This window comes from Otolemur garnettii, unplaced genomic scaffold (assembly GCF_000181295.1).
Source record: "Otolemur garnettii isolate 467f Iridium unplaced genomic scaffold, OtoGar3 scaffold00010, whole genome shotgun sequence".
Taxonomy (NCBI): Eukaryota; Metazoa; Chordata; class Mammalia; order Primates; family Galagidae; genus Otolemur; species Otolemur garnettii.
In genome coordinates this window covers 2,987,142-2,998,752 of record NW_003852405.1, presented here as the reverse complement: position 1 = coordinate 2,998,752, position 11,611 = coordinate 2,987,142, and the positions used below count along the sequence as shown (strand labels likewise).

General features: G+C 36.3%; 1 protein-coding gene across 1 annotated transcript in view; it reads right to left on the bottom strand.

Moving 5' to 3' along the window:
• Positions 1 to 11,611, bottom strand: part of LOC111723294 (calcium-binding mitochondrial carrier protein SCaMC-1-like) — a 73,036-nt gene that overhangs the window by 21,706 nt on the left and 39,719 nt on the right. Inside the window, exons 4-5 of the mRNA XM_023509871.1 lie at positions 10,773 to 10,860; positions 2,156 to 2,267 (exon numbers count right to left, since the gene is read on the bottom strand). Coding sequence (XP_023365639.1) covers positions 2,156 to 2,267; positions 10,773 to 10,860 — 200 coding nt within the window. The remainder of the gene's footprint in view (positions 1 to 2,155; positions 2,268 to 10,772; positions 10,861 to 11,611) is intronic.

Below are 11,611 nucleotides of genomic sequence, written 5' to 3'. Positions count from 1 at the left end.
TTTTTTTTTTTTTTTGCTGTTGTAGTTGTCATTGTTTTTTGGCAGGCCCAGGCCAGGTTCAAACCCACTAGCCCTGGTGTACGCGGCTGGTGCCCTAACTGCTGAGCTATAGGCACTGAGCTGATAGCTAATATTTCTATGAAGCTATGTTCAGAATGTAGTAGGGGTCAAAGAAATGAACATTAAAACAATGAGATATCACCTGATACCCATTAGACCCTACAGAATGGTACATATTTGAATACTGAACAATGCCAAACCAGAACTTCACTCTTGCTGGCAGTAAATTGGTACAGCAAACCATTCTGGGAAACAAATATGGCAAGAGTTCATGAAACTAAAATAAAATTGAGACTGGGTACCCTAGTAAACTGTACAAATATACATGTTTCCTATAACTCAAAATTTTTTGTGACATCCCCTGAGGTACGGAAGAGGGAAACATTTTTTTGTGAGTGTGGAATTGGAGAAAGCCGAGATGACTATTACTAGGGGCGCTGACAAAGAAGATGAGACTTACACACACTGCGTAGTAGCTGGAAGGAACAAACTAGATGAACATACAACAAGGACAAATCATAAAGTAAGAAATCAGATGTGGCCTCTAGCACAACACTGTCTACATGCCATATTTTGTGGTATATAATATAGGCTTTTTTGCCCACATTTTTGAGGGAAAAATAAGGGTATGTATTTCACATGGGTAAATCAGCTCAGGAGTCAGGGAGTCCAGCAGGCCTCCTGGGGCTGTCATGCCCTCCTACCTGGGACCACCAGGCACATGGGGTTCTAGTCCAGGAGGATCCGGATCCCCTGGGAGCAGGACAGAGCAGCCTCTGCCAAGCACCACAATCAGTGGCGGGTCTAGTGAGGCAACCATAGCCAAGCAAGGCAAGGGCTGAGGCCTGACCCCCAGTCACATGTAAGGGACCAGGAGCCCCACACAGTTCTCAGAGACCCCACTGGCTGCCCATGGACTGAACAGCTTCAGAAACTCCCGCCTCACCAGCTACATGCAAGCATGGCCATCTCTGCAGCAGCCCATGACATGATGGAAAAAAAGGGCTCCTAGGAGAGAGAGAAGGAACAGCCTTCACAGCTGGCAGCTGCTGAAGGGCAGGTGCAATCTGCAAGTTTACCAGGGCAGCATTAGACCTCCCCAGTTCTGTCTCCCTCACCCCAGAGATGGCCACTTTTTTGAGGGGCATTTCCTGAAAGTTTGGGCCAAAAATGTGAGTGTGCATTATAATAGGAGTGCATTATGCACAGTGGCAAAATACAGCAAACTAAAAGCACACACATGAAATAATATTGCACTCTCCCTAACAATATATAAATATTCAAGAACACAGATTAAACACTGGAATAAGTGCCTATAATAGTAACTGACACTTATTAACACTAACATAAATATAGTAACTAATTCTCAACGTATTAATTCTCAAGTTTCCTCAGTAATACTAAGACATAGACAAGTTTTATATAAGTAATGGGTGGCAGATACAAGGCAGATCAAGCCTAGCCAGTCTGATTCCAGAGCCTGTGCTCTTTTCCTCCCTTATTGTCTATGGAAAGGAGCCAAAAACTCATGAGGGTAAATGACAAGAACATGCCATGAACAAATGATCATTTAATTCTCTAAAAAAAAAAAAGAAAGAAAGAAAGAAAATGAAGTCTTTAATTGCAAGTCTTTTTTCCTTACAACTCCAAGCCAAGTGTTCATATAAAATAAGCAGGTAGATTACATATTTGTTACTTTCTGGCTCTAAAATTTTGAAATCCTAATATTTGACTTTACATTTCCTATGATAGAAGACTCAATCAAGTACATCTTATCTGTGAAACAAGAAACAAATATTACTTTCCAGTTTAATAAGGCAGTCTTAACTACTCCATCATAGTAATTAATTCTCAATACAAAGTATCTATTGTGTTAAGAATTAAATTTAAGTTCCAGATTTAGAAAACAAACAAAAAAAATGGTGGTCACTATGTTTGTAGATATAACACTAACACCCCTTGCTACATTTGTAGGATATTATAAGAGGTAACTTTGCCCACTAAGGCAGCAAGTATTGTAGGGATTATGTTATCATTAAGGTAGCCATGGACACTTAGAGCAAAATTAAGAGAGGAAGATGCAAAGTAATCTTACAGTAGAACGCTTCCAGAAACGAATAATCTCAGTGATATCTGTTGCAGGATGAAGTAAAAAGTAGTACTTCCATTCATCCCAGTCTATTGTCATTGTCCCATCAGTATCTATGCTGAAATTAAAAAATAAAACTGCTTATAACATTTATAACAAAGTTAGCACCATTATAGAAATTAATCAAATGTTCCTTAAATATTTATTATTAGAGCCACTCCTTTGGACTTCATGAATATCACCATATTTCCATATTTTTTTTAAATAGACTTTATTTTAAAACAGTTTTAGATTTTAAAGAAAACTGGGAAGCTAGAACAAAAACAACTTCCAAGTGCTGAAAGACAAAACTGTCAACCTAGAACTCTATATACAACAAAAATAACCTTCAAAAATGACAATGAAGGCTCCGTGCCCATAGCACAGTGCTTATGACACCAGTCATATACATCGAGGACGGCAGGTTCAAACCCAGCCTGGGCCAACTAAACAACAATGACAACTGCCACAAAAAAATACCTGGGTGCTGTAGTGGGCACCTGTAGTCCCACTTGGGAGGCTGAGGCAAGAGAATTGTTTAATCCCCAAGAGTCTGAGGTTGCTGTGAGCTGTGATGCCATGGCACTCTACCAAGGGCAATAGAGTGAGACTCTGTCTCAAAAAAAATAATAATAATTACAATGAAATAAAGGTATTTTCGGATAAAAAATAATTATTAAAAAATCAGTGAATGGGCCATGTACACAACTTCGGTCTGCTTTCACTTATGACACTGTATGGTTAGTACCTGCTATTACTTCCCCTACTTACCTGAAACTCTGAAGCAGAAAGTTCTGGCCCTGTTACAACTGCATCATTTGCAGCTAGAGATATGACTAATGTTTACAGAAGTTCTATAAGTAACTTTTGAATACATAATTGCTATTTGCAATGCAAAATTTATCTTAGAGAGTAAGATTTAGCAAAACATGTATTTCCAATATTCCAAAAAGCATAGCAAAATATAATTTTGTGAGTAATGGCTTATAAAATACCATTTTTTGTATCTGAAAAAAATCCACAGATTAATAAAACTACCAACTTTTCCTACTTATTAGTACTTTAAAAATATTTTAATTATAAGAAATATTATTTCTTGTTTAGTTACTTTATGGATAGACAACATATTTGTATAATTCCAATTCGTTTTTATCTTTCTTTCTCCCCAAATTATTTTTTTCTAATTTCAGGTTAATTTGAGGGTACAAAGAAATAGGTTACAATCTTTGCAGTTGTTAGGTAGAGTCCCTCTTATAATTGTGTCCTGCCCCCAAGAGGCATGCCACACACTCTAACGTTGTGCCCATTAAGTGGGAGCACACCCATCCCCCTCCCTCCTCCTCTCTGTCCCCTTGCTGGTTCCATCTCCCCCCACCTTGAATTTATTTGAGTTTTTCTCTTATGTGGGTATGTAGTAAATGATCTACTGTTTTCACATTAGTACTGAATACATTGAATACTTGCTTCTCCATTCTCATGATACTTTACTAAGAATAATGTGTTCACTTCCGTCCAGGTTAATATAAAAGATATAAAGTCTCCATCTTTTTTAATAGCTGAATAGTATTCCATGGTATCACATACTATAATTTGTTAATCCATTCCTCGGTTGATGGGCATTTAGGTTGTTTCCACATCCCAGCAATTGTAAATTGAGCTATGATAAACAATCCAGTGCAAATGTCCTTATGATAAAATGATTTTATTTCATCTGGGTAGATGCCTAGTAATGAGATTACAGGATCAAATGGGAGGTCTAATATAAGTCCTTTGAGGATTCTCTATATTTTTTTCCAAAAAGCTTGTATTACTTTGCAGTTCTATCAACAGTGGAAAAGTGTTCCCTTCTCTCCACATCCATGCCAGTAGCTGCAGCTTTGAGACTTTGTAACGTGGGCTAGTCTCAGTGGGATTAGGTGATATCTCAGGGTGGTTTTCATTTGCAATTCTCTGATTATTAGGGATGATGAGCATTTTTTCACATGTTTGTTGGCCATTCTTCTGTCTTCTTTAAGGAAGTTTCTGTTCGTGTCTCTTACCCAGTGGTAGATGGGATTTTTTATTCCTTTTTTGTTGATTAAGTTCTCAATAGATTCTTCTTATCAACCTTTTGTCAGAATCACACCATGAAAACATCTTTTCCTATTCTGAAGGTTGTCTTTGCTTTAATTGTTGTGTCCTTAGCTGTGCAAAAGCTTTTCAGCTTAATTAAGTCCCATTTGTTTATTTTTGTTGTTGTAATTGCCGCTGAAGTTGCATAAAATCTTTTCCCAGGCTGACATCATCAAGAGATTTTGCCACACTTTCTTCTAAGATTTTTACTGTTTTGTGCCTTAGATTTAAATCTTTTATGCATCTTGAGTCAATTTTTGTAAGTGGCTAAAGGTGTGGGTCCAGTTTCAAGTCTTTTATGTGTGGGTATCCAGTTCTCCCAGCATCATCTGTTGAATAAGGATTCTTTCCCCCCCTGTATGCTTTTGCTTCATTTATCAAAAATCAGATGGCAGTAAGAGACTGGTTTCATCTGTTCATTTTCTATTCTGTTCCACATGTCCATATTTCTATTTTTGTGCTAATATCATGCTGTTTCGATGAGTGGGGACTTATAACCTGAAGTCTGGGAGAGTGATACCTCCAGCTTTGTTTTTATTACTAAGAATTGCCTTGGTTATATAAGTTTTCCATCCATACAAAATGAAGTACTATTTTTTCCAGTTCTTCAAAGCATGATGTTGGTATTTTGATGGGGATTGCATTGAATCTGTAGATTGCTTTGCGTAGAAAAGACATTTTAACAATGTTGATTCTTTCCAGTCAAAAGCATGGTATCTTCTTCCATTTGTTAATATCTTCTGCTGTTTCTTTTCTTAGGATTTCATAAGTCTCTTTGTAGGACTCCTTTACCACTTTTGTTAGGTATATTCCTAAGTATTTTATTTTCTTTGAAGTTACAGTGAAAGGAATTATATCCTTGATTTGCTTCTCATTTTGGCTATTATTGGCATATGAAAATGCTACTGATCTGTGCACATTGATTTTATACCCTGAGATGTTACTGTATTTCCTGATCACTTGAGTCTGTATGGTTTTCCAAGTATAAAATCATATCAACAAAGAGTGAGAGTTTGATCTCCTCTGCACCCATTTGGGTGCCCTTTATATCCTTCTCTTGCCTGATAGCATTGACTAGAACTTATAGCACAATGTTTAATAATAGTAGTGATAGTGGGATAGTGGACATCCTTGTCTGGTTCTAGTTTTAAGTGCAAAAGCTTTCAGTTTTATTCCATTCAGTATAATATTAGCTGTGGGTTTGTCATAGATGGCTTCTATCAGCTTAAAAAATGTTCCATCTAGGCCTGTTTTCTTAAGCGTTCTTGTTAGGAAAGGATGCTGAATTTTATCAAATGCTTTTTCTGCATCTCTTGAAAGGATTATACTGGTCTTTGTTTTTCCTTCTATTGATATGGTAGATTACATTTATGGATTTCATATGTTAAACCAGCCTTGCATCCCTGGAATGAAGCCTACTTGAACGTGATGGGTAATTTTTTTAATGTGTAGCTGTAATCTATTAGCCAAGATTTTATTGACTATTTTTGCATTGATATTCATTAGTAAAAATGATCTGTAGTTCTCCTTTTTAGTTGTGCCCTTTCCTGGCTTTGGAATAAGGGTGATGTTCACTTCATAGGACATGTGAGGGAAGGTTCATTCCTTCTCAATGTTTTGGAATAGGTTCCAAAGTATAGGTACAAGCTCATCTTTGAAGGTTCGATAGAATTCTGATATGAAGGTGTGTGGTCCAGGGCTTTTTATATTGGAAGCATTTTTATTATTCTGCAATCTCAGTGCTTGATATTGGTCTGTTCAAGAGATCTATTTCTTCCTGGTTAAGTCTAGGAAGAGGATATGATTCCAGGCATTGGCCCATTTCCTCCACACTGTCAAATTTCTGGGCACAAAATTTTTGGTAGCAGGTAGAAATAACCTCTTGTATCTCTGTGCTATCCATTGCTATTTTCATTTCCAATTGAAGTTACTAAACATTTTACTTTTCAGTTTCTAGTTAATCTGGCCAATGGTTTATCAATTTTATTTATCTTTTCAAAGAACCAACTTTTTGTTTTGTTACTTTACTGAATGAATTTTTTGTTTTCAATTTTATTTATTTCTGATTTAATTTTGGTTATTTCTATTTTTCTGCTAGGTTTGGGATTGGATTGCTCTTCCTTTTCCATTTCTTTAAGATGATTCATTAGGTTGTTGATGTGTTCTCTTTCTGTTTTTCAGATGTAGGTATCTAATGTGATAAGTTTCCTCTTAAGACTGCTTTTGAGGTCTCCCACAGATTGTGATGGCTGTGTCTTCATTATTATGTCTGAGGAAGTTAATGATTTCTTCCTTTATCTCTCATTCAGCATAAGGTTGTTTAGTTTCCATGCCTTTGTGTGGGGTTGAAAACTTTTGTTGGAGTTGAGTTCCACTTTTATTGCTCTGTGGTCTGAAAAGATACAAGGTATAATTTCAATTCTTTTGATTTTTGTTGAGGTTTGATTTGTATCCTAGGATATGATCTATTTTAGAGAATGTTCCATGGGCTAATGAGAAGAACATATACTCCTTAGCTTTGGGATGGTATGTTCTGTAATGTCTATTAAGCCAAATTATTGTAGGGTTGCATTTAAGTCTCTTTTATCTTTGTTTAGTTTCTGTTTAGAGGATTTTTCCAGCTCTGTAAGAGGAGTGTTAAAGTCCCAAGCTATTACACTGTTATAGGATATCATATTGCTCAGACCAATTAAGGTCTGTTTCATAAGTCTGACAGCATTTATATTGGGTGCATAAATATTTAGAATTTGAATGTCTTCTTGTTGTATTGTTTCCATGACCAGTATGTAGTGACCTCTTTTTAATCTTTTACATTTCCTTAATGATACAGCATGCATATAGTCAATTCTTATAAATTTTCTATACATGTTTTTTAAAATGCATACTCTGCATTTTTCTTTTTGTGAGACAGAGTCTCACTATGTCACCCTTGGTAGAATGCCATGGTGTCACGGCTCACAGCAACCTCAAACTCTTGGGCTTAAGCGATTGTCTTGCCTCAGCATCCCAAGTAGCTGGGACTACAGGCGTCTGCCATGATGCCCAGCTATTTTTGTTGTTGTTGCAATTGTCGTTGTTTAGCTGGCCCAGACAGGTTTGAACCTGCCAGCCTTGGTGCATGTGCCCAGCACTGTAACCATTGTCCTACAGGTGCTGAGCCAATACTCTGCATTTTTGAGTGTAATATTCTATGTATGTCTGCTGAATAAATATCAATGGTGTACACTATTCAAATATTCTATCCTTAATGACATTTTCTGTCTGTTTTCTCTATTGATGAATCTGTGTTAAACTGTTGTATAATAGTCACTAATTTATCTATTCTTCCTTGTAGTTTCATCAATTCCTTCCTTATAAACTTGGGACTATATTTTGAAATCCATAGGAACTTAGAATTGTTGTATCTTTTATGTAAATTAAATTCCTAATCATTATAAAATGTCCCTTTTGATTTTTAGTAATAAGTTTTGCTTTCTCCATCCTTTCTCATTCAACATTTCTATTTATTGGAAAATATATTTCTTATAAAGTATATGTTTACTTAGATTTTATCCACAGCAACAGCCAAAAAAAGACTGATGCTTTCAAGTACTTAAAATATTCCAACTTTCAGATATAAAATTGATGGCAGAATAGAGACCAAAGACCCCATTTTTGGAAAGGGAGAACACCCCCAGAAAAAGGAAAAAAAAAGAAATAAGCTGAGTAAAGTGGAATAAAAACAGGTCAGCTAAACCAGCTGCTAAATTTCTTATCTGAGCAAATTTCTTGCTTTTGCTAGAAGCCTGGCCTAGAGGAGGAACAGCTTGCAAATACCCCTGCTGGGCCTGTGAACACTCTGAAGAAACAATGGCCACAGGGAAGCTCCATGCAAGGCATGGCAAGAAATATTAACCAGGCTGTCTCCTGCCTAGTTAACAGCCAAAGCAAATACCCATTGTGGAGAATTGTATTTGGCCAGGGCAGAGATCAAGGGAACAGCCTGAGTCCTGAAATATGGGTAGGAGAGCTTATATCCCTTATCACAGAGGAAGACCCTCTGAGTGGAGATCAGAGGAAAATTCTTCTGTCTCACCAATTCTCCAGAGGAGATTGACACTGTTGGTGTTTTACTCCACAGGGATTAACCTCCCCACCACCACCACCAAGGGATTTATTTTAGAATATGTGTGCCCACAGGTAGGAGGCTGCGCCCATACAAGGCTCAGGTTTTGGATTTCTCAAGACTGCTCAGATCCTTAAAGTTAATGCTTATAGAAACAATAGGAGCTGACATGCTTACTCTGAGAAATTGCTGACATTTTTGTTCCTTTCCACAGCTCACCCTCTGGGCTAATGAGGAAATAGCCTTCCATAAAAGCAGGGTGGAACTGACACTTGGGGCCACTTCTGTGAACCCCACAAGCTAGCAGAGGTTCCTTGTGTTCCCACCTTTGAAAACTCTATTCTACATGTCCTCTTTGACTCTCACTGCTTCTAACATTATTTTTCATGGCCAGCTCCACAGGTCTTAAAGACTCCTGCCCCCAGGGCGGGACCCCAGTCATACATCTTAAGTACATACATCTTATGTACATACATCTTAAGAACATACATCTCATGTTAGATAAAAGATAAGATTCAGAATACCCAAAAAGGAGTAAGAAACTACAAGAAATTATCAAACATATTTGAAAAAAGACAAATGGAACTTCTATAAATAAAAAGCGTAATTAAAAAAAGTAAACTCAACAGAATGGTTACATGAAGATAAGATATGGCAGAAGACAGAGTTAATAAATCTGAATATATATTTGGATGACTTACCCAGAATGCTACACACAAAAAAAAGAAAGGATAAAATATGAAAAAGGAGAATGAAAAGAATGAAAGGGAGGCTATATTTAAAAGACATAAAGATTGAGAATTTTCCAAAATTGTTACAAGACATGAACACACAATTTCAGAAGTACAACATTAATGCCGAGGAAGTATAATTAATAAAATGAAAGCCAGGCCTATTCACTGTCTTAGCTATACAGAACACCAAAGACAAAAAGAAGATCATAAAAGGAAACCCAGAGAAGAGATCAATTCTCTAGCAAGGATCAATAATTAGACGGACCCAAACTTCCACCTAATAGTAGAATCTAAAAGACAGTAGAATAATGCCTAAAAAATACATATTTTTTAAAAAAATCTAAAAGAATATTTTTCTGAGAAATAAATAATTGCTAAATTAGAATTATATCGCTAACAAAACTCTTTCCAGAACGAAAGTAATATAGACATGTTTTCTGATACTCAAAAACTTAAGAGTTCAGTAACAATATATTTCCCCTAAAGGAATTTTCAAATGATATAAGTTCATGAAGAAGAAAAACTATCCTACCCAGAAAAAATGGGTAGTAAATAAAACGCTAAACAAATTTTCTATACAAAATAACAATTGCAGTATTTATTCAGTTAAAAGAGAACAGAATAGCATATATATCAGCAGGAGATAGATAATAGGAAATGAAAGTATTTTAAAGTCTTTCCACTGTTTGAAGAAGAAGTAGATATTTTTTAATCTTTAAATTAAATTGTACAATAGAACGTCAAGACCAATTGTTAACAAGAAATAAAGCATATAAATTTCAAGCTATTAAAACATGACTATAAAAAATGAAAGAAAATTATTATAAAGGAAAAAAGAAAAGCACATAAAGACCAAGATGGTAGAAGGCAAAAATGTATAAATAGAAACAAATCTAATCAGTGCTCTGTGTGTGTGTGTGCGCGCGCGCGCACGTGTGCGCACATGCTAAAGTCATCTATCAAAAACAAATTGTCAGGTTGAATAAAAATAAAACCAGATACAAGTTGTTTATAAAAGACATACTCAGCTCCTTCTGATGTTGCCCCATCTTCCTCCCACATAAACACAGAAGGTCTCATTAAGCACAGTTTGAAAAACCCTTCCACTGGTAGTAGATGTAAATTTACTTGGGTTCTGATGCTTAAATGATCTAGGGAATGACTTTGCAAGTTGCTTTTACTTTTTTTTTTTAAAGACAGAGTATTAGTTTGTTGCTCTCTAAGGACTGCCATGGCATCATAGCTCACAGCAACCTCAAAGTCTTGGGCTCAAATGATTCTCTTGCCTCCACCTCCCAAGTAGCTGAGAGTATAGGCGCCTAACCATAATGCCCTGCTATTTTTAGAGATAGGCTCTCACTCTTGCTCAGGCTGGTCTCAAACTCCTGAGTTCAAGCAATCTACCTACCTCGGCCTCCCAGGGTGGTAGGATTACAGGCATGAGACACTGTGCTGGGCCCTGCAAGTTGATTCTAAAGGGATAGGCTCAAAGTAATACAGAATTAATTTAAAGAGTAAGTTTGTTCACAAAGTTATAGAATAAGGTAGAAAATGCCACATTTATAGCAATTTATTTCTAACATGGAATATAAAATACACATGAAAACTATTAAAAATAAGGATAAGGACTGACCTTTGAAGAATTGTGGTTGCCTGAGCTTCAGAAACAGGCATACCAAGAGATTTCAAAGCATCAGCTAATTCTGAAACTTCTATAACTCCTTTAAAAAGTGAAAAAAAAAAAAAGTCAAGTTAAAGTATCTGAAAAGTCAATAAGGCAAAATATACTTAGAATGCAAAAGCCTTTAAAAGCCCATATGTAATTTATGGGTCTATAATCCCATAGCTGAAAGCCTAAGAAGCTCCAAAAACCAAATAACTTATTGTAGATTTGGCACCAAAGTTCATTTGGTGGCAAAAACTACCTTAAAATGACATGAGGTTGGGCAGCACCTGTGGCTCAAAGGAGTAGGGCACCAGCCCCATATGCCAGAGGTGCAAGTTCAAACCTGCTCCCCCCAAAAAAAGCTGCAAAAAAAAAAATGACATGAGGTTAATTTTAGCCAATTACCTAATTTAGTGTGGATATTCCTATTTCACTGCTGAAATGTTCGTGTATATCATCACATGGTGGTGCCCTGCACCCCACTCAGAGCAATAGATAACATACCATATAAGCAGTGTATTAATTTTCTAAAATCCAGATTTTAAATTTCAAGACACAGCTGGCCCCAGGCATTTCTATATACCAATAACAGTCAACCTGAGAGTCAAATCAAAGACTCAGCACCATTCATAATAGATATAAAGAAAATAAAATATGTAGGAATATACTTACCCAAGGAGGTGAAAGATCTCTACAAGGAGAACTATGAGACACTGAATCACAAATGACACAGACAAGTAGAAAAACATGCTCATGGATCAGAAGAATCAACATTGTTAAAATGGTCATACTACATGAAGTGAATA